The 23,703-nt window shown below is 42.9% G+C and overlaps 1 protein-coding gene across 1 annotated transcript in view; it reads left to right on the top strand.

The window, feature by feature from the left end:
- Positions 1-289: 289 nt before the first annotated feature.
- The window catches only part of PLPP4 (phospholipid phosphatase 4), an 85,905-nt gene continuing 62,491 nt past the window's right edge, over positions 290-23,703 (top strand). Inside the window, exon 1 of the mRNA XM_077930289.1 lies at positions 290-1,016. Within this exon, the coding sequence (XP_077786415.1) occupies positions 961-1,016 (56 nt within the window). The 5' untranslated portion in view covers positions 290-960. The remainder of the gene's footprint in view (positions 1,017-23,703) is intronic.

Here is a 23,703-nt window from a genome sequence, read left to right on the forward strand (position 1 = left end):
ATTATGAAGCTAATAAATAAATGCTGACTGGGGATTTTTTGGGGGGGAGGGGTACTACTTCTGAAAGATTTTTGCCTTATTTAGAACTCTTCCTGGCGGGGCTTCTGTATCAGGGGAACAGAAAGCAAACCATTCATCCAAGAAAGCTTTCCTGATGCCTGCCTGCTGAAAGCTTTACCTGCTCCATCTCTGCCTGTGATGCTGCGCTACGCAGGCTTGACAGGAGCGCTAGCCCTTATTCCACCACCTTGCAACCCCGTAAACATAACGGGTGCTTTTTCACGCCGTACTACACACTGAATGAGCGTTGGCATTTCGCTCCTGGGTAACGCGTCTCTCCGGGCGAAAATGGGCAACTCCGGATGCTGATCAAGAGAGCCAAGGAGATCCTGCCAGAGGGGAATCTCCCGAGCTGGTGGGCGGGAGGCGGGGAGGCAGGAGAGCGTCGGACCACTAGAGGCAGGCAACAGATAGTTTTCCTCGACGGGGAGGGGCATGGAAACCCCCCAGGATCCCTCCAGCCCAGACTGCTCTCGGAAGCGAAAGGCGTCTCTCCTGCCAGGCGTGCTTGGAGCGAGACTGCGAGAGGAAAGGGAGTCCCGGCCAGAAGGCGAAGAGCGGCAGCGCCGGGTGGGCAGCGCGGGAGAGTCAGCAGCAGCTCCAAGAGGCCAGCGCGCCGTCGCCGCAGTCGCGGCTGCCGTCTAGGGCGCAGGCTGCACTCCCGGGCGCTTGGCTGGCGCTTGGCATGGACTGGGAGCGCCGCGCTGGACTCGGCTGGCCACGGAGGGCTCCGGAGAGACGCCGCGCTTGGGCTGAGGTTCTCACCTCCCTGTTGCCTCTTTCCATGGGATTAAAACCAAGGTGGTGAAGCAGCCGCCGGCCGAGTGGATCGGACCTCTCACCTGCCTCCACACCACCATCACCCCCCCCCAAAAGCCCGTCTTCTCTTTGGACCGAGCCATGTGGGACCTCGCTCTAGAGGTGGGGATACGGGTCCTGCTCTTCGGCGTCTTCATGTAAGTAGCCCAGGAAGTTTCCTCTAGACGGCGGCTCGGCTCGCCAGTGCGCACCAACCGAGTATTATTATTATTATTTTTTATTATTTTTAAAAGCTCCGTTGCCAAAGCCGGGGAGAGTTGGAGGGAAGGGGATAGACTAGATGGCCTTTGGGTGCCGTCAACCCGGGAGATCTGTGGCAACGGGAGGGAGAGGCTCCAGCTGCTCGCCTTGCCCTACCTGTCAAGGTGGTCAGGGAAGACCTGCGGCACTGAAAGCTTCCCAAAATGAACTTGCCTCCCCTTAAAGCCTTACTCTAACCAAAGGGTACCCTCTTTTTTTAACTTAAAAGTCTTTTTCTAGACACCCCCCCCGCCCAATATGCGAAGTCTGCTTGTGGTCACATGGTAGGAAAAGAAATGCACTCTGCACGCGCTCAGACACCTTTCTCAGAGGTGTCTCTGCGTGCTCCAGAGTTAAGTCCTGTCACTGGAAACAGGCAGCCCTGGCACAAACGAATCCTGCCGCAAAGAACGTGTTTTTCACTCCGAAAACTGCCTGAGGGGAGGGGTGTTAAAATGCTCCCAACAGTAAAACATTGACACAGCCGGCCATTGGTTGGTGCAGTTTGTTCCACAGGGGGAAAAGAAATAAAATATTTTCTTCTTCTTCTCATGGAAATTAATAATTCTGAAGAATTTGTAAAACAGCACCATCTAGATAATGGAACATGATTGCAACGTGTGGCTGCAAAGTGTCCCTCTGTATAAGTTCTGTTCATTATCTGCTGGGAATGGTTTAGAAGGGGAGGAGGGGATCAACACCAGGAGAAATCCCGTTTTTGTTCCTCAATATTTGTGCCTTTCTCTGCTTGGCTTACAGTGCAATCCGGTGTCCTCCCAAAAGTAAGCCCCATGACCAGCACTGTATTTGTTCTATGGCTTGTTTAAATTTTGTTCCGTTAAAAATAAATAAATCATTGTTAATGGCTCACTTTAGTATCCTATCCATACTTTCAATTCTTCCTCAACCTGCTTCAACTTTTCTGTTCCTTCTCTTCTCCTCATTATAACTTTCGGTTGTGACCCTATGCCCACTTACAAGGGAGTAAGCCCTACTGAACCCAGTGGCACTAACTTCCGAGTTAACATAGGAAGCTGGCTTATACTGAGTCAGACCATTGGTCCATCTAGCTCAGTACTGCCTTCACTGACTGGCAGTAGCTCTCCAGGGTTTTTACCAGCCCTCCCTGGAGATGCCCACGATTAGACATAGGACCTTCTGCATGCTCTAACCCTAAGCTGCAGCCCTTTCCCAACATACTGTAAGGTGGCAGCCCTATGGCTGCTTACTCCAGAATATGTCCCATTGACGTCAGTGAGACTTACTTTTTGAGTAGTCATGCATAGGCTTGTAGTGTAAAAAAAAATGTACAGAAAGTGATAAATAGCACCAAGGTTGCTAGCAGAGTTGTTTGTTTCAATTCCTCACTCCACCAAGGATAGAAAAAACATGCTTGCTTTGAGCAGTTGAACAACATCAAGGAATCTTGACCTGAGAGCCCAGGTGCTGCAGTGAGGCTTGGTTTATATGCTCTCTTCTCTCCTCCTTGCCTGTGCCAGGAATCTGCTGAATAGGTTCCTCCTGCCTTTTGCTGGAAGCTGACAAGAGGGAGAAAGATGGCTGGGATTTGGGAAGTGGGGGGACAGAAGAAAACAGGTTTTTGTCCTGCTGCCTCCACAGCCTCCCTGCACCACTGCTGCTTCTTAATTGGCTGGGACGCTTATGTTAGTGTTGCATGTTTGATAATTGCAAAGGATCTTGGACACTTGTGCTGAGTAATTTCCACCAAGTGTTTGGCTTTTGTAGTGTATGCTGTAGCTTGGAAGTAGTAGAAAACAGCTGCTGATTCTCATCTTCTTCTTCTTTTAAAAAAGAAAGTGAATCAGCTGTATTTGGTGCCTTGTTTTGTCTTTTTTTTCCTTGCAGGGTGGAGGAGGACATGTTATGCAACATAACTTAAAAATGGTGCAGGGTCTATTTTGCTCAAAGGGACTCTGGAGCTAAAAAAGGAATCTTGTGTGCATTTATGAATGATTTGTCACATTTCTTGTTTTTAAACAAAAACTCACCCTTCTGTACCCCACCTTTCTTAGAAGAGGCAAACCACCTTTCTCTAGGGAAAAAAAATATATGTAGCAGATATTCCCCCCCACCCCCAAATAGGGAACACACTTGGCTTTCACTTTACAGCCTTGAAATGCCACACAGCGGCTGGTAACCCTTATGATCATATTTGGGATTCTCCTTTACGTTGAAACCTGCAGCATGGACTAAGGATTTGAAGGGCAAGTATTCAGCACAAAGTAAAAGAACAATGCAAATCTGTTTAAATAACTTCTCACAAGTGTTTCGTTCGGCAAGGCTACCTTAAGGAGCTTCCAAAGTAACATTAAGGGCTTGCTCCAATGACTGGATGCGAGATTTCTCTGTACTCCCTCCCTTGCCTGTTAATACCAGCCTTCACCCTCCAGATACACTGATCAGAAAACCTTACGGTACAATTTTGCTTGGATCAACTTTTTATTAAGTTAGTGCATGCTGAAAGTGTTCACTTTTATGCTGCTAAGCCTGGAAGGATTTGCAGTGCACATTTTGTGATTTCTGTTCTGTGTGTCAGTAGAATATTTGTTTGACTATAGAGAAAGCAAAGGTGTTGACCCATAATAAATATCCACATTAGGGATTTTTATTAGGCCAATCAATATGTTACAAAATAGTGTGCATGCTTTCAGTTAAATATTCTGAATAGTCCTGCCTGGTTGCTGAGCGCAGGAGCCAAAACTGATGAGAGGGAGGAGAAAGACTCCCTTTCTATGGGATCTCCCCTTCTTCTTTTTTAAAAAAAGACCTCCCTCTGGTACCACTAAAAATGACAGATAGGGTGTTAAAAAGGTTGCAGTTTGAAATGCGCCATAAGAAAACCCAATGCAGGGAAATCTTCACAGAATTATACTGTAGGCTATGAAACGAAAAGAAAACATTAATGTTCCAGTTTGAATTGGCTACCACATCAGATGGTTGCGTGCGGAAACATGTAAATAGTGTAGTAAGACACCAAGTGCGGGGTTTAACTAGGGTCACTTTCATTTGCTACATTGTAGGATCTGAATGGGTGGAAAACATATGTGGGGATAAACTTCAATCCTCCTAACAGGGAAATAGAGCAGATATAACTGGATGAAACTTGCCAAGGAAAGAAGTAGTGAAATATATCCCCTATTCCCCTGGCCACACCTTTCAAGTGAGGAGGAAGGTCTTCCTGTCTCCTCTCTCCTTGGTGCCTTGTAGCTCTGAGTGGGTGATACAGGTTAGCCCCCCAAATGATTCATATGGTGCTCCTGGGTCTCACAGCCCTGAGTGCAAGCCTCAGGAATCACCGTTCACCTGTAAAAATGTCTCAGGGTGCCTACCTGTTCCTGCACATACCTTCACAAATACAAGCAACCTATTTAACTTGGGCCCCTCACTAACGGTCAGTCTTCAGAGTAGAAAAAAACCAAAAGCCGTTCTTCCAGGTCAATCAAAACACGGGACAAAAAGATTTCCATTCAACTCTTTGACACCAGCCAGCAAATTCTATACCGCATATAGGGAGAGATAGATTGTTGTTGGTCAGAAGCTGTGAGGGACACCTCTAGGTGGGGCATGCTTAAAGCTGTTGCTTTCTCTTCCCACAAGCTGGCACGTTGCCCATCAGTGCTTCCTGGAAGCATCAGATGTAGATAAGCATGGTTGCATGCATGCATAGATATCCTTTTCTAAATGGGAATGAATGAGTTCAAGATTGGGATGCAATATAAGGGAGGACAGATCAAACAGCTGCAGTCTTCAACCCAGCTGAAGAAAAGGGGAAATCCCCTTCCCCCCCCCATTCTAAAATCCCAAGTGTTTTGGTTTGTGGATTGGGCTGGCAGTTGAGAACCCCTGACTGTGTTGACTGGGGCTTATGGGAGATGGAGTTCAACAGCATGCAAAGGTTTGTTGGCTACCCTCAGAGAATATGATCCTGTTAACATTGAAGGTGAGACTAGAGTTACTTCAGAAGAATGGAAGGTGGCAAAATTCTTACTCGGGGAGCAAGACTGTTGCTGCATTAAAGTGAACAACTTGGGGTTGGGGCTATACTTTCTGAAATGTTTCATGCATTTCCAGTTCTGTTGGTCTTGAGTTTAGATAGAAGGCTTGTAGTTATTCTCAGTTCTTTAAAAAAACATGAGCTGGTTAACATGCTGTGTAAGACAAAAGTTTACCCTGTACTGGCAAATGTAGAGATTACCATCTTTTGTTCAGCTTGATTGCTTTTTAATTAACATTGATGATCATGCCATCTGATGTTTCCAGAACTGGCTGAAAATGTTGGTACAACAACTTTCGATGCCTAGAAGTTACTTCTTTGTTGCACATCGATGGCTGATAGCTTCTGAACTAGGAGATTCCCCGTCATGGTTGGCTGTGGGCTGGAGGGTTGTGGTCTATTCAGTGAAAATTTTGCAGTTGCCTAAAAGAAGGAGCCTTGAATGGGGGCTCCTCCAGGTTGAATCTGTTTGTTTCTTAGAGAGCTGAGGCTTGTCCATAGGGAAGTTGCCTGATATTGAACTAGAACATTGGTCTATTGTTTACACCAGGAATTGGGAACATCAGGCACAGGGCTGAATGTGGTGCTCCAAGCTTCTCTGTCTTGTAGGACAGGCCATTCACTCCACCAACCTTACCCCATACCCTGCTTCCCTGCTTTTGCTTGGCTGAACTATCATAGTCCTTGTATTGTGATGTTGCCTCTTGCTTACTGAATGGAGAGGTGTGTGTGAACACATGTGTAGAAACATCTGACTTTTGCATGGCTGGAATGTAGCCTCCTATACATATCTGTTGCTCTACTCACTTTTGCTGCTGGTCCCACCCTCAGGAGGCTCTCCTTGAGGTGATACAGCCCCTGAGTTGAAAACATTTCTCCATCCCTGGACTGCACTGAATGGCAGGAACTCTCCACCATTTCACATTGAAGTCTTAGTTGCACTCCTACCTGGACATACCAGGATTTGAATCTTCTACCTTTTACATCCAAAGCATATATTACCAAGGAGCTTCCTCCTTTTAACTGATTTCCCACCTGTTCAATTATGTTACGTTCATAAACCTACGGTGGAACTCTCCCCTCTGAAATTCAGCAGGTGCCTATAGTTGTTTCATTCAGACACAGCTTAAAACTTGGCTCTTCACTCTGGCTTTTGTAAGTTATTAATACCCAGCTGGAACTGCAGTTTTCTTTTTCCATTTCTGTGATTAATTGTTCAGTGTATTGTATTCTGCTCATAATTGTTATGGTCTTGTATTTTTTATTTAAATAGATTTTATTGTTTACTTGCCCAGATATCTCCAGATGGAGAGTGGACTATAAATATTTTAAACGAATACATTTGTCAATTGACAGCACAAAAATGCCACCACTCTCTTGACAAGGAAACATTCCCACTGAATAGATGAAAATGATGATGAGGTAATTTAAGTGCCTGGTGTATCTGTTGCTGGAGCTTGGTAGCACAGAAAAATGCAATGCCACTCCCTTCTACCACATATTGGCAAAGGTCATTGGGATTTGTATTGTTGCTGATAGATTGTTAGCTGAATGAGGTTTCAAAAGTACATTGACCCCCTTCTTTGCATAGATAGATAGATAGATAGATAGAGAGATGAATAATGCTTGATAAATGTGACATCTTCATGTTAAAACAGTTAGTCTGTTGTTCCATAAATGTTGTCCCACACAAATTGGTAAGGCTGATAAAATACAGAACAGCACCAGAATTCATACTTGGATGCTCTCATTATGGAAACGACACATCACTAGGCATGGATTTAGGCAACATGATTTTAATGATAATTACAATAGATGTTGTGAAAGCTTGGCTGTTAGCTGATTTGTGATAAAAGAGTCAAATAAAGATGGAATTGTATTTGTCAGGAGTACTTTCAGTGGGACTCCTGCTGGCAAGTGATAAGATTTCCATGTGTGCTAACCACCATGGGAACTACTCACAGATTTATGCTAGTATGATTCATTTTGCTACAATCCTCGGTTATGTTTTATGTGTTTGTGTTTAGTAGAAGGGTTTGGGGTGAGCTAGTGTAGCAGAATAGCTATGAAACTGAACTTTCGACCAGAAAGTAAGTCCTGGTGGAAAAGACATCTCACCTCTGCCAGAAATTAATTACCAGGGCACAAGAAAGTCCTGATAATTCCCTTCCCTAGAAGCAAGAGGGTGATCATACTGATTACAGGAACACATTTTAGATCACTGAAGTAATGCATTCATGTCATGACAAAGCATGGTTTGTTGCAGGGATAGACTATTGCAGGAGTGCAGAAGCTGGGGCCCACCCAATGCTGTTGGAACTCCAGTTCCTCATCACTGTAGTGGTAACTTCAAAGACAACCCCATTTCTCTTAGTTTTCCATATCTTCCCCCATAGCTCTGATGTGCTACCTGAAAAAGTGAACCATGAACCATACTTCTAATATGAACCACACTTCTAATCCCCCCCCCCAAATGCTGCAGGAACTGAAACTGCACTTTTCTCAGGAGAAGGGGGAGAGTTGGTGAAAGCTCTTTTTGTTCTTTGTGACGATGTCACAGAGTTGCTGGTTCATGTGGGGCAAATGCTGTCAGGTTTGCATTCCGTATTCATGGGAATAAACTCCACTCTTCCTTGAATACTAAAGTTGGATGAAAGTGGAGAAAGAAAAAATAGAATTCTTTATCAAGCCAGGATATCAAATTCATTGCTGGATCAAAAGATTGATTTTAATGAGAAGGGATTTGCAAATTATTACTGGTTTTCTAAGGTATCTATTACTCCAAATACATTTCCAGAGTCTGGCACTTTAAACCACATAAGAGAGACATCCTGTGTTCATTAGTTCTAGCTTTAATGAATGAAAAATAAGTACAGGTAGAAAAGTTAACTTGTCCCACCAGCCATCTGTTTTGCATATATAGTATCCTGGCCGTGTTCTTTAACTGTGATAGCAAACACCAGTGCTGTAATGGGCTATTTTCTTTGTGTTGTGCATAAAATTCTCCCAATAGTCTGCCTTTCCTTGCAGTACAGCCAAGAATGGGTGCTGTCCAGTAGGACAGTGCTGACGCCCTGTTTCAGGACAATGGACAGTACCTATATTTATAGTCCTTCCACTTCTCCAGAGCACCAACAGTGGTGCAGTGCAAGGGTGATGTGCACAGCACATAACAACCATTAATGCCTGTGTACACTCATGGGACTAGCTTTCTTTTTCTCATCATGCCTCTCTTTTGCGAGCATCCAGGCACTCAAGATTCAGATTGGTTTTTGCATGTGAATGACCCTGGCTGGACTTGACTAGCAATCTCCAGCTATTTCAAAGTGATGAAAACTCTTGGGCCTAAGTTATCGCAGAGCACTGGGGTGTGACACGTATTTGAGTTAGAGTGGGAGTATGGCATTCATAAAAGTAATAAAACTGCAAGCAATTGTTTGAGATGGCATCAGCTGTACTTGATGAATGAGTAATTAATAACCTAATTAAAATTTGAGTAAGTGAATACTCCTTTGCATTTAGAAATATCAAATGGTGAAGGTTACCTCATCCTCCAGGGTGTTCTGCTACTGAAGTTAGATAGCTTAAGTAGCCTAATGATGGTTCAAATCAGGGGTAAGATAAGTGTATGCTTTTGAAGGCAGAATGAAGTGAAGGCTTTTGAAGGCAGAATGTTTGACCTAGCAGGTCTATTCAGACATGATTCAGAGTCATAGTTAGACATTTCTGTGCCCAGTAAATAGTTGATTATCTTTCTGCATCCCCGATTTACTCTTTTGAGTAACGGTGTTTTCCCCCCACAGGCAGACACAAGAGATAAAGTAGATTGCTTTGCAATCCTGGTTCCCTTTCCTGCCTTTTCTTGGAGAGAAAAAGCCTGCCAGATCCTCCTGTTCTCTGTCCATCTCTGTCTACAGCAGGGTTGGGGCAACCTTTTTGGTATCAAGGTGTGCATTCCATTCTGGATAACCTTTTGGACTGCATGCCTGAGGTAGGCAGGGCCAGAAGCAAAAGCAGGTGGAGAAACAAGTGTACATCTTACTTTTGTACAGTAGAACAATAGAAAAAAAACCATAGTTGAGTCACAAATTTAGCTCTTGATTTCCTGGCTGCCAGCCTAAATAAAGGAACATGCAAAGTAACATAGTTTTCATTATCAAACTGCAAAAAAGCCTACATACTATGCATCCCTTTGCATGGTCGCAATTAGCTTTTTGGTGAGATGGCATTCATAAAAAGTATGCTACTTTGTGACTTTTCAGATTTGGCTACTGCAGCCATGACTGGGATCTAGTGTTGATTAAGGTGACATTGTCTAACATTAAAAATTGTTTCACGTGTTGATTAAGGACAACATCTTTTCAGGGCCATTTTATCGTAGCTTGAGATCTTCACTGATTGTGAGGTAATTCACAGTAGAAATGTCATTCAGGGTAATTGGATTGTGCTTTAGAAGCAATATCTTGTTAACAACATCCCTTGGAGACATGTGCTTATCTGTGGGGTGATATGGATGTAATCTGTATAGACATGTACATTATTATTATTGAATAGTTATTATATTAAACCTGTGTAATCCTATGTCAGTTAAGACTTAATCAGCTATTGGTAACACAGACCTGTCTTTTGTGGGTGGCATAACAAATACATTCACTCATGACTATAGATAGAATCCTACATTTCAGTCCTCATGAGAAACAAGGATACGAACATGTTTTCTTCTCTCCTAAGTTTGCTGTATGATGATGCAAAAGTTCATCAAATTGGTCCTGTCTCTCACCTTATTTATATTTAATCTCAATGTCCTCAATGCGGGTGTTTTGTGCGGGGTGTGTGTGTGTGTGACGGTGGCTCTCATTTACTATTGCAAGCCTCCTCAACATGGAGCATGCCATTTTTACGTACTTCAAGGTACCAGCAAACAACTGGTGATTTATAATAAGTAGTATTAGTACTAGGTAAGCAGAAAGGATTAAAGCTTTTATATTGGCACAAAATTGTGGTGGTGAGTAGAAAATAGACCATCCAACAGCGCAGGCAATTGATCTTCAGAAGATTATGTATTTAATGCCGACAGAGTAATTTTGTCTCATGCTCTCGCTGATATGACTTGATGGACAGTGAACTGGGGTTCCTCTGCAGAAAGATTTTTGGTTCCTCAGATACAACTTTTTCTTGAAACAGTCTCCTTGAGATGCCAGAACAATTTTATATGATTTCTAGATGTCTGTGCACCTGTCTTTTGACCAGTGTGGACTGTCAGAAAGATGGCAAGGAAGGGGAAGGGGCAAAGGCAGTTTGGTGACAGCCCTCCCAAATGAAATACCCACTTAAGAAGAGCAGGAAGGACAAACATATCTTAAGGGTTGTTTTTATCCCAGGAGTCAGAAGTTGATTTTCTCTGTCTGCCCTCCCTGTATTTACACGCTTGGAAATTCTGAGATGACAATGGATAGGTGGCCTATGTTTAAAACTACAGACATAGTCAACATTTGGTGGGCTTCCTGGTAATGGCAAATTAATGTTCCTGACTGTTCTCTTATCTGTTCTGAACTCTGCTATCTGCGAAGAGTAACTAAACGGCTGAACCATTTGTTACATTTGTGCTATGGTTGTCTTTGCAGGGAATGAATCATAGACTTGTAGAATTGGAAGGGATTCCCAAGGCTCATCTAGTCCAACCTCTGCAATGCAGGAATCTGAACTAAATCATGACTAACCAATGACCATCCAACCTCTAATGTCATGTTATGGTTGAGTCACTTGGTGGCCCTGGACTTAGAGTGGAGCTGAGTGCTCTCTACAGCTCTTCTGTTCCTGTTTTCAGAGGTGATGAAATTCTTGTCCAGCTTCCTGTCAAGAGCAGCTTAAGGACATGTGTGGCTGCCTCATGTGGTAAACCACCGAAATGCATTAAGAAACCTTCTTAACTGCCCCCCACTTCCCACTACGCTGGCTGATCATTGTTTTTTCCTTGCAGGAAAAGGTATAAAAGGCTTCCCCTTTTCATCTGTGTCTTGCTTGAGCAGCAAACTCTGCCTAAGCCCTGGCATATCTCTGCATTTCTGATCTTTCCTTAAATCCTGACTTGTTCTCCCACCTTGCCTGCATGTTCTCCACTGGATCCTAATTATACTTTGGTTCTGCTTCCTGGTTTGATCTTTGATTGCTCTTTGATCCAGAGTCCTGGCTCCCAACTCCGGACTTGCTCCAGACTACTTCCCATGGCCCAGCCCTTCCTTGCTGGTCTGGCTGCATCTGCTGGTGGGCTCCCTGCCTTCCACCTCACCAGCTGTAATGGGTACCAGTCACTGCTGCTTCGGCACTTTCCACATCATTGTCAATAAGTCACATCAATTTCGTCTTCCTTGTTGTCGTTTTTCAGTAACCCTTCAACAACGAAGCTGCCAAGGGCTCTTGTTGAGACAAGACTGTGAAACGGATTCTGCAAATAAATTGGGTATTATCATTTTATGTCTCCATCTTTTCTATTCCATGTGAATGTCTGGATGTTCAGTTATAATGTGAGTGTGCTACATCGTTGCACCCAGTCGAAAAAGTGGCCAGTTTCCTTTTGAACCTGTTGATTGAATTTTGGTTTCAATCGATTTCCATTGCAATTTTGTATTGTGGGGAGGCTGTAGTGCCATCAAGTGCATGTTTTTCACTTGCAATGAGAAATGTAATTCATTCTGTTGCAAAACAACATCATCGACCTTTTCTACTGTGGTAGATAAATAAGGAGGACTTGGCTCTGAGACTGCTCCTTGGCACCGCTGCTGTCAGTTACTTTTTATTTTTGCAATCTCCATCTTGTGATTTCTAATAACTGAACAAAACTCTGAACTGTGAACTTGGACAAGACATGGTCTGCCAATTTCAGACCTGTGAAGAGATGGCTCCCTGCCGCCTTTCACAGCTGCAAAGGAAGAAAATGTTACCCTTACGTATTCAGAAGCATGCTTTGAAGTGTATAAGCTGGAGGATCTGGATTTTAGTCAATAACAGTCACATGGCTGGTAATTTTGTTGGATGTTGTTCTCCTCTTGTCCTATCAAGAATGACATATCTGTGACACGAGGCACAACTCAGTGAACCACAAGTGCTTAAATTTAAGATGATGTAGTGGAGGAGCAAAGGAAATGTGCAGATACAAGAAAAACACAGAGAAAGAGGGAAAGGGGTGGTGAAACAAAAGCATTTGTACGAACCATCGAGCCATATTTATATGCCTTCCTGAAATCAGTGTTTTGACGACAAAATGTATGTAGCTGTATGAAGCCATCTTTGCAGTAGAAACTAATTTCCTATTGAGAGTGACTGCTTTGAAGATGCTATTGTCTTCAGATTTGACTACCAAGAGTGAAGCTTATATTTCCCCTACATTAGGGCATTTCAATGAATTACTTTTGCCTTTCTGTAATTTAAACCACTAATATGAATGATGATTTTCATTTAGTTCTAAAGGCTATAAAACCACCTGCTTTGAATTAATCCACAAGGAGAACAATGTGTTTTGAAAACTCTCCTCTAGTTCTTCAGCATTTTAATTCTAGGCATGGTTAAAAAAACAGAGCAGCTTGGGAGACTGTGATGAAGCTTTCAGTCCAGTCCTATGCATATTTAAGCAGACGTTCCTTTGATTTACTCCACCAATGTATGATCTCGTCTCCAAAATAAGTCCCCCCAAGTTTAATGGTGCCTACTCCCATGTAGTTGTGTTGCAGGATTCTACTGAAAAATATGGGAAAATTCCAGATATCCAGATACCCTTCTAGTAAATCTTTCTCTCCCCACTCCCACTGCCTCAGATCATCACTGTGGGAGAGGATGTGTATCTTGGAGAGTGGAATTTAATTGGCAGAAGGGTTCAGCAGCCCTAGATTTGTTGTCAGGCTGAGCTCTGCAGTATGTACAGCAAAAGTTAAGAACTGTGCCTATGCACGCGCAGAGTGTTTTCCTTCATCACCAAAAGCGGCAGCCTGTCCCTGACACTTGGGATGAGAAAAGGAATCCAAGGCAGATTGAATTTTGTTAGCAAACCCACTAAAGAATACTTCAAGGACTGGCCCAAGCAACAATAGAGGTGCCCCAAAAGGATTGTCTGTCCTTCACTCACCCACCCACCCATTGGGTTTGATCAAGGAAATTAAAGGAACTCCAACCCATCTACTATCTCTGCCTCATCCACAGTTCATAGGCAGCCCTTCTGCTGTGCTCCTATATCCTAACCCAGGATGGTCATAACTCCCACTAGACATGTGTTCAGCAACTGTTGAGAAGGGGCCTCATTCCATTGTGCACCTGTAGGGGAGGTTCAAAAAGTATCTACATGGTGCTTAGAGAATAAATTGCACCTAAATATTAGTAAGACAAAGGAGATGGTGTTGGACTTCCGGCGGAAGAGAGGGGAACCTGCCCCATTGTATATCGGGGGGGGGGGGCTGTGTGGAGTGTGTCTCCTTCTTTAAATTCCTAGGATTGGAAAATCAACATTACTCAGGTGGTAAGAAAGGCCCAACAGAGACTCCATTTCCTCAGGGTTTGGCGAAAGAATAATGTTAAACAACTGCTGAACTCCTTTTACCGGTCCACAATAGAAAGTGTCCTTTCATATTGTATCACAGTGTGGTATGCTGGCCTGACAGCCACGGACAGAAAGTCTCTACAGAGGGTGGTGAATACAGCACATGATATCATGGGCTGTCCCTTGAGTCTGCTAGATGACATCGCAAGGGATCGCTGCCTCAGGAGAGCAAGAAAAATTCTCAGGGGTGACTCACACCCCGGCCATCACCTCTTTAATTTTCTACCCTCGGGCAGGAGATATAGAAGTATAATCAGCCGTACCAACAGGCTAAAAAATAGCTTCTATCTGTGGGATGTTAGGCTGTTGAACGGAAAATAACATCGCGAAATTGACTTGTGAGGTGGTGTGTTGTTCGATAAGAGATTGAGTGGTGGTGGGAGGAGGCTTGTTTAATTTCATTTTACACAGGTTGTACAATAACAATAAAGGTGTTGTTGTTGTTGTTGTTGTTGTTGTTGTTGCTGTTGTTATTAGAGCTCCTCCTTTGCAAATCAGGATCTCCCCTTGCATGGAGCAGTACTCTGCAATGTGACCCCCATTGTTCTTTCAGCAAATGAGTTCAGTTAAGCCCTTTCTCGTGAGGTGACCATCTAGTTCTCTGCCACCAGCATCAGATGCTGGGCAAGGTGAGAGAGAACAATGTGGGCAGCATGACACCTCAAGTGGAATAGGGTGTTTGCTACAGAAGAACCGACGGGTAATCCTGACCCTGCTACGGTTGTCAAGCTCCAGCTTGCAAGCCGGGGATGTGCTCTGCCTCATCTTCCAGGCTGGCTGACCTACTTGGAGGGTAAAAGCACCCAGGCTGCTGAGTTACCATCTGGATCACTGAAGCTACTTGCTTCCAAGAAGCCAAGCAGACTTGGTTACAACAGGGGAAAAGGAGTTATGATTTACTGTAATAATGCTTATTTGTGAATTATGGCATGGTTATCATACACTCCTGGTGTGTGAGTGGTCTGGGTAAGCCACACAGTGATTGGTAAGGGCTCAAGCAGAGGAAAAAGAACAACTTTGCAGGGGATGAACCTGGTCCTGGTGTGGTCCATGTGTTACATATCTCTAGCTTGTGCTCCTGCATCCCTGACTATTGATCATGCTGTTGGGAGTTGGAGTCCAACAACCTCTGTCCAATTCCCCATCCCTGCACAACTCTGACCTGCTCTTAAGATTAGGACAATTGTTTCACCTGTGTCTCCATATCTACCATTGAAAGCCATTACATCTTGCCTTGCTTCTGTTTTCATAGCACTGCTAAGGGGAGAGGGCAATAAAAAGGAAAGCAAAGAGCTTGTTTGATCAGTTTTTCCCTTCACTGAACTGTATCTATCTTGGTTCAATGGTTCACTACTGTCACATCTGAAACAGTGATACTTAACAGTCCTATAGAGCTTTTCACATCCTTAAGAGCTCACCAAACATTATCTAATTCATAAGAAGAGAAGCTGGTTTATTAAGCTCTTGGAAATCTTTGGACACAAGTAAAATTTGTGGGGCAAGGTTTCACATTGTGTCAGCCAGATTTCCCTTTTAAGTCAGTGGCTGGCAGAAGGTAGATCTGGATATGCCGGTAGATCCCTGGGTGATTGATCAGTAAGGATTTCTGACTCTGATTTGTTTAACGATAGCAGCAACAAAATGACGTCTCCCAGTCCACCCTAAACTGTACTGCTGAAATGAAGAAAGCTTGAGGTCACTAGGAGTGGATTTTTTTAATGTGAGCTCTGTTCAGTTCTGGTACTTCTCAGAACAAATTAAATTCTGAAGCCTTGGTCAGGCATTTTGTTGCTGGGTAGAGTAATCCCATAAGAGTGGGCTGTAGGGATGAGTGTGCTCACTCTTTCCCCTTGTTACCTTCTCTGGGTTGGGGGTAGGTGGGGTGTGATCGCATGAAGCAGGGAGGCTTCTGTGTTCATCGATACTCCCCACACATTTCAAAACCCTGGAAAAGCAGGGTTCTAAAAGGCACAGAGTCCCTATGGATACAGAAGGTGCCCTATTACAGAAGGCCCTCCCAATATTCGAATGTCAGGGGCCCAGAATGAATAATGTACTGAACAGGGTCAATGGCAGCTGCTACTTGTGACATCTCAATGGTTTAGCTCAATGGTTTGTTATTGAGTAATTGGTCTTCATATGTTTTACTGAGTAGAGGTGGATATTCAGCTATTGCACAATTTATCCTTTCAATAAATGAAATTCAGTTCATCCCCATGGTTGGAATGAAGGGCTAAAACTTATTTAAGCTCCATGATCTGGTTTTAGATACTTACGGGATTGTGATGGTTTATTCCTATCTCCTGTGCCTCCAAGACTGTTTTTCATCTTCCATTATTAAAGCTGTAATGTGCATGTTTGCAATCCTAAACACAGTAGACAGTAAGCCACATTGAACACCGCAGGGCTTATTTCAAAATAAACATTTATAGGATTGTACATTGCTTTGCTTGACATCTTAAAGTCCCCACCCCCCACCATCACATTAATGTGTTTTATTAGACTATGAAGTGGGATTTATAAATTTGCCTTTCTTCTGGGATTATTTTCCCATACAGACACAAACACACACACACACACACACACTCTACTTTGAAGACAGAAAAGGTAATTTTTCTCTCTCCAGTGTTTTGTTTAAATTATTTTGCAGTATTATGACACTTTTTCCTGAAGGGTTTTTAAATAAATAAATGCATTTCATTCATAGGTACAGAATCAACACACAATTAGTTTTAAATCACTGTTCTAACTCAGCTTGATCCAGAGTAGATCTTAGACAAACTCAACAAGAGCAACAGTCATTTTAAAAATGTGACGATTCCATACCTATAAATGTTTTATTTTAATATTTTAAAAAACTGTCATGGAAAGCTGTGAGGACACACTGAACAGTTAGGTAAACAAGAAGTTTATCTCTCTTAAATGAGAACAGAATTTCAACAGGAAACTCCTCACCTCAGCCGCAAACACTTAGTGACACAGTATAGTACTATATGACACTAATTACAATTACAATGACACTAACTGTAATGTATCCTGGGACTCATTTACACAGCTGCAAGTAAAACATTTTAAATGTGTTTTAAAGTGCAATATACAAATGTGACACTAGATGGCGACAGTGAGCTATGCAAAATTCCATGTATTTTTCGAAACCTTAAAAAATATATATTTCCCAGCCTTTTTTTATATGTGTGTAAATTCCACCCGGTTCTTGCTAGAGAACTCTCTACAATGCACCTTCAGAGAGTGGCAATACTTGTGATCTGATACTGGTTTTAACCCATATCTCTCTGTAAGCTGCAGGGCCATAAATAGGCTGGGAAAGTTGACACCTCCTGGAAGGAGCTTACTGTGCTGTCTTAAAAAGCCTCGTCAAGTCCGTATGTGCAGAATTCATGATATTGCAAGGAATGGAGATGTTATTGGGGTTCAGTTTGTGAGAAAAAAGCAGAAGGGCTATATATTCAGATTAGGGGCCAGAGAAGGGGCTGAAAAGACCTCTAGTTGGGACAAATGTGTAATTCCTTTCCTCTGTATCTTCCTTAGAATATCTAGGTTTGGGGGCAGCAGTGCCAGCTCATGGGGGGTGAGCTGTCTTGGGCGGTGTGGCTGGCTGCTCCTCCTCCTGCTACTGCTGTGGAAGGAGGCCGAGAGAGGATGAGCTGCTGGCCTTAGAAGCCACACCATGCTTGGCTTCCTGCTCAGCCTCATTCCAACAATGTGTGTGTGATGTCACACTCGTGCATCTCACGTGTAACGTGACCCATGACCCTGAGCTCCCTCAGTCTACGCCACAAGTTGGCCCCTCTGTTTAGGGGTCTTGACGCTCAGTGAGATTTAGGCCATTAAATATAGGCAGCGTGAATATGAGCAAGAGATCTTGCACTGCAGAACAGCCGTAGCCTAGGGAAAGGTAAGCCTGCCCTGGTTTGGGAGCCATCTGCTGAGTGAGAAAGCAGGAAAAAAGCAGCTACAACCTCCCGTTGTGCTTAGAAGAGAACTTGATTTACAGAACACCTGGTGGCTTACTGAAAAAGCCTATTGGGTTCTGCAGACACGCTTAAAGCCTTTGTTTCCTCCCTACCTGCTTATCGTAGTACATTGTAAGTCAGTGGCAAGGATCCATTTCCTTGGAATATCTACATTCACACTCAACTTTCCAAATCCCTTAACAAACTTTGGTCATTTGTAAATGTATAATTGATGTTCCTTTATCAGCAGAGTATCAGGATTGTATGTTTCATGGCAGATACCCTAGCGAGACTAATGGGGATATCAAGATCAGCATAAAATTACAATAAATTGTCAATCGCAAAATCAGCAGATTATTGGATATAAATTGTGTGTGCACAAACTTTTAAAATTTGTTCATTCTCCAGGGCTTTCCACAGAAAGCTTCTGACTGTGGTAAGAATTAGAACGCATAGTTTTTGAACTGCTGATTTTCCTTGACGTTAAAAGCAACAAGGAAGAATATATAGCGAATCTTTATCTTATCTGTATCATTGGACTACGACAAAGACAAATCCTTCTCCACTGAAATTCCCTTTTAAAAGTAATTTATTATTTCTACTGATTTCCGTAAAGTATCTCCAGGGCGCAACCATGAATTTTTCATGTTTGAAACGATACAGAGTCACGTTCCACAAAGAAGCAACGTTGTTAAACATTCTGAGGTCACTCCTACTTATTCATCTGGGATACCCAGGAGAGGATGTGCACGACAAATTAGTGTTTCATTGGAAAGCTGATTTTAATAAACAAATGTAAGTGAGACGGACTTTCTGATCGCTAGTCCAAGTTTCTCAGAAAATACAGGTGTGTTCTAATAACTTTTTGTTTGCCAATTAGTATCCCAGTGCAATTTTGGTTTCTATAATATTTCCCCAGCATTTGACTCAATAGGGCACAGTGGGTGCTGATCCGTTACCTACTTAAACCAATGATTTCTGTAAAATTAGCTCTTCCCTTCCTCCCGAAGGAGAGGAGAAATAATTAAAAGTGCATAGCTTGGTAACTGCTCCAGGCCTGTGGAGTCAGTTGGCCAGATTGACAGTATATAAAAGCAATTTCTATTTGACAGAGGAGGAACACATTATTGAATGGAGGGGAGATGTTGTAAGGAGCTCATCCTACTCTTGAGTAGGACCCTGGCACAGACACATGCCTGACTGGCATGTTATCTGCCTCCTGGTCGATCGTTCGGGAGCTTCTAAATCTTTCTTCAGTCCGAATATCACAGTGACCGATGCCAACAAACATAGGCACACTTAGGGATCCACAGAGGCAACTCAGCATTTTGGCTAATCTACCTTATTTACATATAAACACACCCAGAACACTGCAACATGGCTCCTCTCTCTCTAGCATCAGACAGCAAAGAGAAAGAACAAAGGACAATAGTCCCACTTCATGGAACACAGTAACACAAACATCCTGTCTCCGTCACTTCCCACTTTGTGGAGTCAAAACATATACCGTCATGTGATAGACAACAATCCCATGACTGCAATCATGGAGCAGGAATTCTAACAGATGTGACTGGCCAATGGGTGTGTTATGCATTTGATCCATGCCCATCAAAACTGGAGGTGAATTGTAGCCATTTATCTGCTCACCCAGGTAGGATAAGGGAGCCACAACTTTGGACCCTTTTATTCTCTTTGAGTTTTCTAAAATTTTATATATGTGTTTAAATAGACAAAAATATATTTTGTTTCAATTACTGTATCCTTTGTTTTAACTTTTGCAAATGAGACGCTATTTCTGGGAAGGGTAAGCTACTTTGAGAGTTAGAAAAGAAGTGGATAAAAACTGCTGTTCCACTGAATTAGAAGTGATAGCCTTAATTACAGTTGCGTTTGCTCCACACTAGTTTTCGACAACTATGATAAAACCGAACTGAAACAAATGGAGATTAAAAGAAAATAAATGAAGGAGAAATTGCTCTGGCTTGAAAAGAGGAAAGGAACAATTCAAGATCCTACCTGACAGAAGGACCTGACTAATTAAAAACAGGGGTACCTTGGTTCTCAAACTTAATCCGTTCCGGAGGTTGGTTCCAAAACCAAAATGTTCCAAAACCAAGACACGCTTTCCCATAGAAAGTAACGCAAAATGGATTAATCCGTTCCAGACTTTTAAAAACAACCCTTAAAACAGCAATTTAATATGAATTTTACTATCTAACAAGACCATTGATCCATAAAATGAAAGCAATAATCAATGTACTGTACTATAAAATAGATAATAAAAATTTTAAAAAATATTTTTTTCCTTACCTGCACTGATGATAGTCATTGTTTGGATGGGGGGCTTTTATCCATTTCTACAGTCACTCACTGACAAACTCACTCACTCACTCACTCACTCACTGAATCAATCAGTAGCTGAACTGGGTTCCACGCAGTCACAAAAATGAATTAACTGAAAAAGCCACAAACGCAAAATAAATAGCAAAAACAAAAGCGCCAAACTTAATCTGTTCCAGAAGTCCGTTTGACTTCTGAAATGTTCAAAAACCAAAGTGCAGCTTCTGATTGGTGCAGGCGCCCTGGAAACAATAGCTGACAACCACATCAGATGTTTGGCTTATGAAAAACGTTCGAAAACCGGAACACTTACTTCCGGGTTTTCGGCATTTGGGAATCAAGGCGTTTGAGGACCAAGGTACCACTGTAGCTAATTCATATCTAATATGAACAGGAAACAACTAATTGAAGGGCTACAGGCTTCAAAGGTGCTCCTTTTCTAAGGTAGTAAGTTCGAGTGAAACAATGAGGCATACTTTAAAATAAACTTATAGTGTAAAATTGTGCAATGCATGTTAAGTTCCAGAGATTTACTCCCAGAGAACTGTGTATAACCAGGGACGTGGGTGGCGCTGTGGTCTAAACCACTGAGCCTCTTGGGCTTGCATATCAGAAGGTTGGCAGTTCGAATCCCCGCTCCTGTTGCTCAGTCCCAGCTCCTACCAACCTAGCTGTTCAAAAGCATGCCAAAAAAAGGCGCAAGTAGATAAATAGGTGCCACTCTGGCAGAAAGGTAAACGGCGTTTCTGTGCACTGCTCTGGTTTTGGTGTTCCGTTGCACCAGAAGCGAGCGGCTTAGTCATGCTGGCCACATGACCGGAAAAACTGTCTGCAGACAAATGCCGGCTTCCCTCGGCCTGTAAAGCAAGATGAGCGTCGCAACCCCAGAGTCGTCTGTGACTGGACTTAACTTAACTGTCAGGGGTCCTTTACCTTTACCTTTTTAACTGTGTTTATTGCCATAGAACTTTTACTTGGACTCAGGTTCCCGGTATTTCACCACTGGGCACCACAGTGCCATTGGGCATGCCCCTCACTCTTGGCACCCACTAAGGCCTTTGTTTGTTGGGGTGGGTGCCCATTTTTTGGAAGCGGGCATTGCCTGCTTTTTTGTGGTGCTCTTGACCATTTCTTAGATTTCCGAATGTGCCCCTGTTCCCAAAAGATTTTGGGACTCCTGAACTTGAGGGTGGGTGTTTTCAGCTTCTTCTGAGAAAGATATCTTTGGTACAGCTGCTGCACTCACTGTCGTTGCATAGCAATGTACTATTTTAGCATTGGACTGTACCTGGAATGTGCTTTTATGTTTTGAATCTCATTTGACTTGCCATTTAGTTTTGATTGGGCTTCCTGGATTCTTGACCCATGCTTTACTAACTTTGTCATCTAGACTGCCTCCTACTGCAAACTATATTATCTATTCCCAATAGCTGTCATTACTGCTGTCTTAATATTTGGTGTTTTTTTTTAAAAGCAATCCCTAATTACAGTGTGGCTAAGAATAAAAATGAGATACTAGATCTGTTCATTTCTGAAACGAATTTTAAATTCTTTGCATGGTGCGTTTGCTGAATATTAAGAACCCTCTGTCCCTTAGGACAATCAAAGGCAATAGAGGCTCATGTTTGCTTTATAGACTGTTAATCAAAACTGAGAGTAAACACTGCATTTTACTTTGTTCAGAAACTTATCATGCAGCATTTCCCCTTTACGACACAGGAGCCAAAATTTGATTTGCAATTGTGTTAACAGCCTGGTCAAACTATAAATCTTACGGTTTGCAATAAGCCTTTGTAGTGCATGAACACAACTAGTATACTTGATGAACATTTGTTGAAGTGTGGGGAAAATCAGGATAATTATTGATGCTTTTAATTATTTAGATAATTGCATTCTAGACTTCAATGGTTTTTCAGAAGAACAAATACTGCTGTATGGGTAGGAAACCTGTGGCTCTCCAGAGTGGAACCTACACACATATAAAAATACACTGTGAAAATCTTTTTAAAAAAATGTTTTGAAAAATACATTGAATTTGGCATAGCTGACTGTCGCCAACTAGTGTCACATTTGTATATTGCACTTTACAACACATTTAAAATGTTTTATTTGCAGCTTATATCTGAGTCCCAGGTCTTGTTTGTCCCATCAGTACCAGCAAAAACAGCCAAAGGGTCAGGACAGGGAAGGTGTCAGTCACCAATTTTCCACCCCTGAAATAGAATGTGTTGCTGGAATTTAGTTTTTTTCTTCTCCCAGGTCTGGCAAGCATCTTTCTTCCCCATCCTGAATCTTTTGTCTTCACACCCTTCCAATATATATCAGGAGTGAGGAATCTCTGGCCCTCCAGATGTTGGACTTCAACTCGCAACAGCCCTAGCCAGCATGGCCAATGGTCAGAACCGATAGGACCTGTAGCCACAGATTCCTCACCCCAGGAAAATATGAAGGCGGCAGGGTCGGCATGGACAAAGCAGTCTCTTCCTAAGCTATGCCACTTTTACACGTGCACACGCATAGGTTTGTTCCCTCCAGTTTTCACATTATTTTTTAGGTTTTTATGAAGACCCCAAAGAAAAATTCAGATCCAAATGGAAACATTTGTTCCTCAAGATAAACATTTTAAAGGATTTGATCTCAAAATGTTCATTTTGAAATGCTTGTTGCTGCCTCTTTTGGCTGAAAACAGAAATGCCCGGAGGAGAGCGAAACCTAATGGATGACTGAATTCCGATCCATGCATTAGGCCAGGAGATGTGGACTAGGACAGCTTCTAGTGGAATTTGCAAAACATGAGCTCCTCAAACATCCTTTGAACAGGGGTCCACAGCAATAATCGGTGTGATGTGTCTCCCATCACTTGGGAACTCTCCAAACAGATTCTGACCTTATGGCCATTTATATGAACTGCCTCCTCTGTGTGGGGACTATACATACAGAAACCATAATGTGTGCACTCACATAAGGATAGACCTGCTGGATCAGGCCAGTGGCCCATCTAGTCCAGCATCCCTTTTTCCACAGTGGCCAGCCAGAGGCCAGTGAGATCCACAAGCAGCACCCTGAGCTCAGCATCATCTCCGCTGTTATGGTTCCCAGCATTCAGACACAGAGGAAGACTGAAGCCATAAGGGTTAGTAGCCATCACAGTGGTTCGTTCAGCATTCATCCTATGGGCTTCTGAAGCTGGTCCATACTCTCTGCTCCATTGAATCTGTCACAGTCTTTATATATTCGGCGAAGAAGGCAGAATGTTGCCCCGTAGAAGTGGGGGACATTGTCAATGCCAGCTTAATATTTTGGTAATAGCATTCTGTTTATTTTATTGCACCCTTCAGACTAATGAATTGCAACTGTCCTGAAAACAGCCTCCCTGCTCTGGGGAGTCTTTGCGCTCAAATAAAAGCAGTTTATTTCAGCAGCACAACTGGTCAGCAACATTGTGTTCTGTTTAATAGAATTCCTCCACCTTCCATGTGGTAAACAGGATGACAGTGATAAACACCGGCATTTGTACTTATCTTGCCTCACCAATGCCCCTGACTATCAGCTTCTGGCCTCCTTTTGGGTTGGCTTTTCATCAAAGCGGCAGTAAGGAATTTCATATTGGTCATTTATTTGCAGAGGAACTAGAAAGAGGTTCAAAAACCTTTTTTTAAAAAGTGGTA

This window comes from Podarcis muralis, chromosome 6 (genome assembly GCF_964188315.1).
Source record: "Podarcis muralis chromosome 6, rPodMur119.hap1.1, whole genome shotgun sequence".
NCBI classification, from domain to species: domain Eukaryota; kingdom Metazoa; phylum Chordata; class Lepidosauria; order Squamata; family Lacertidae; genus Podarcis; species Podarcis muralis.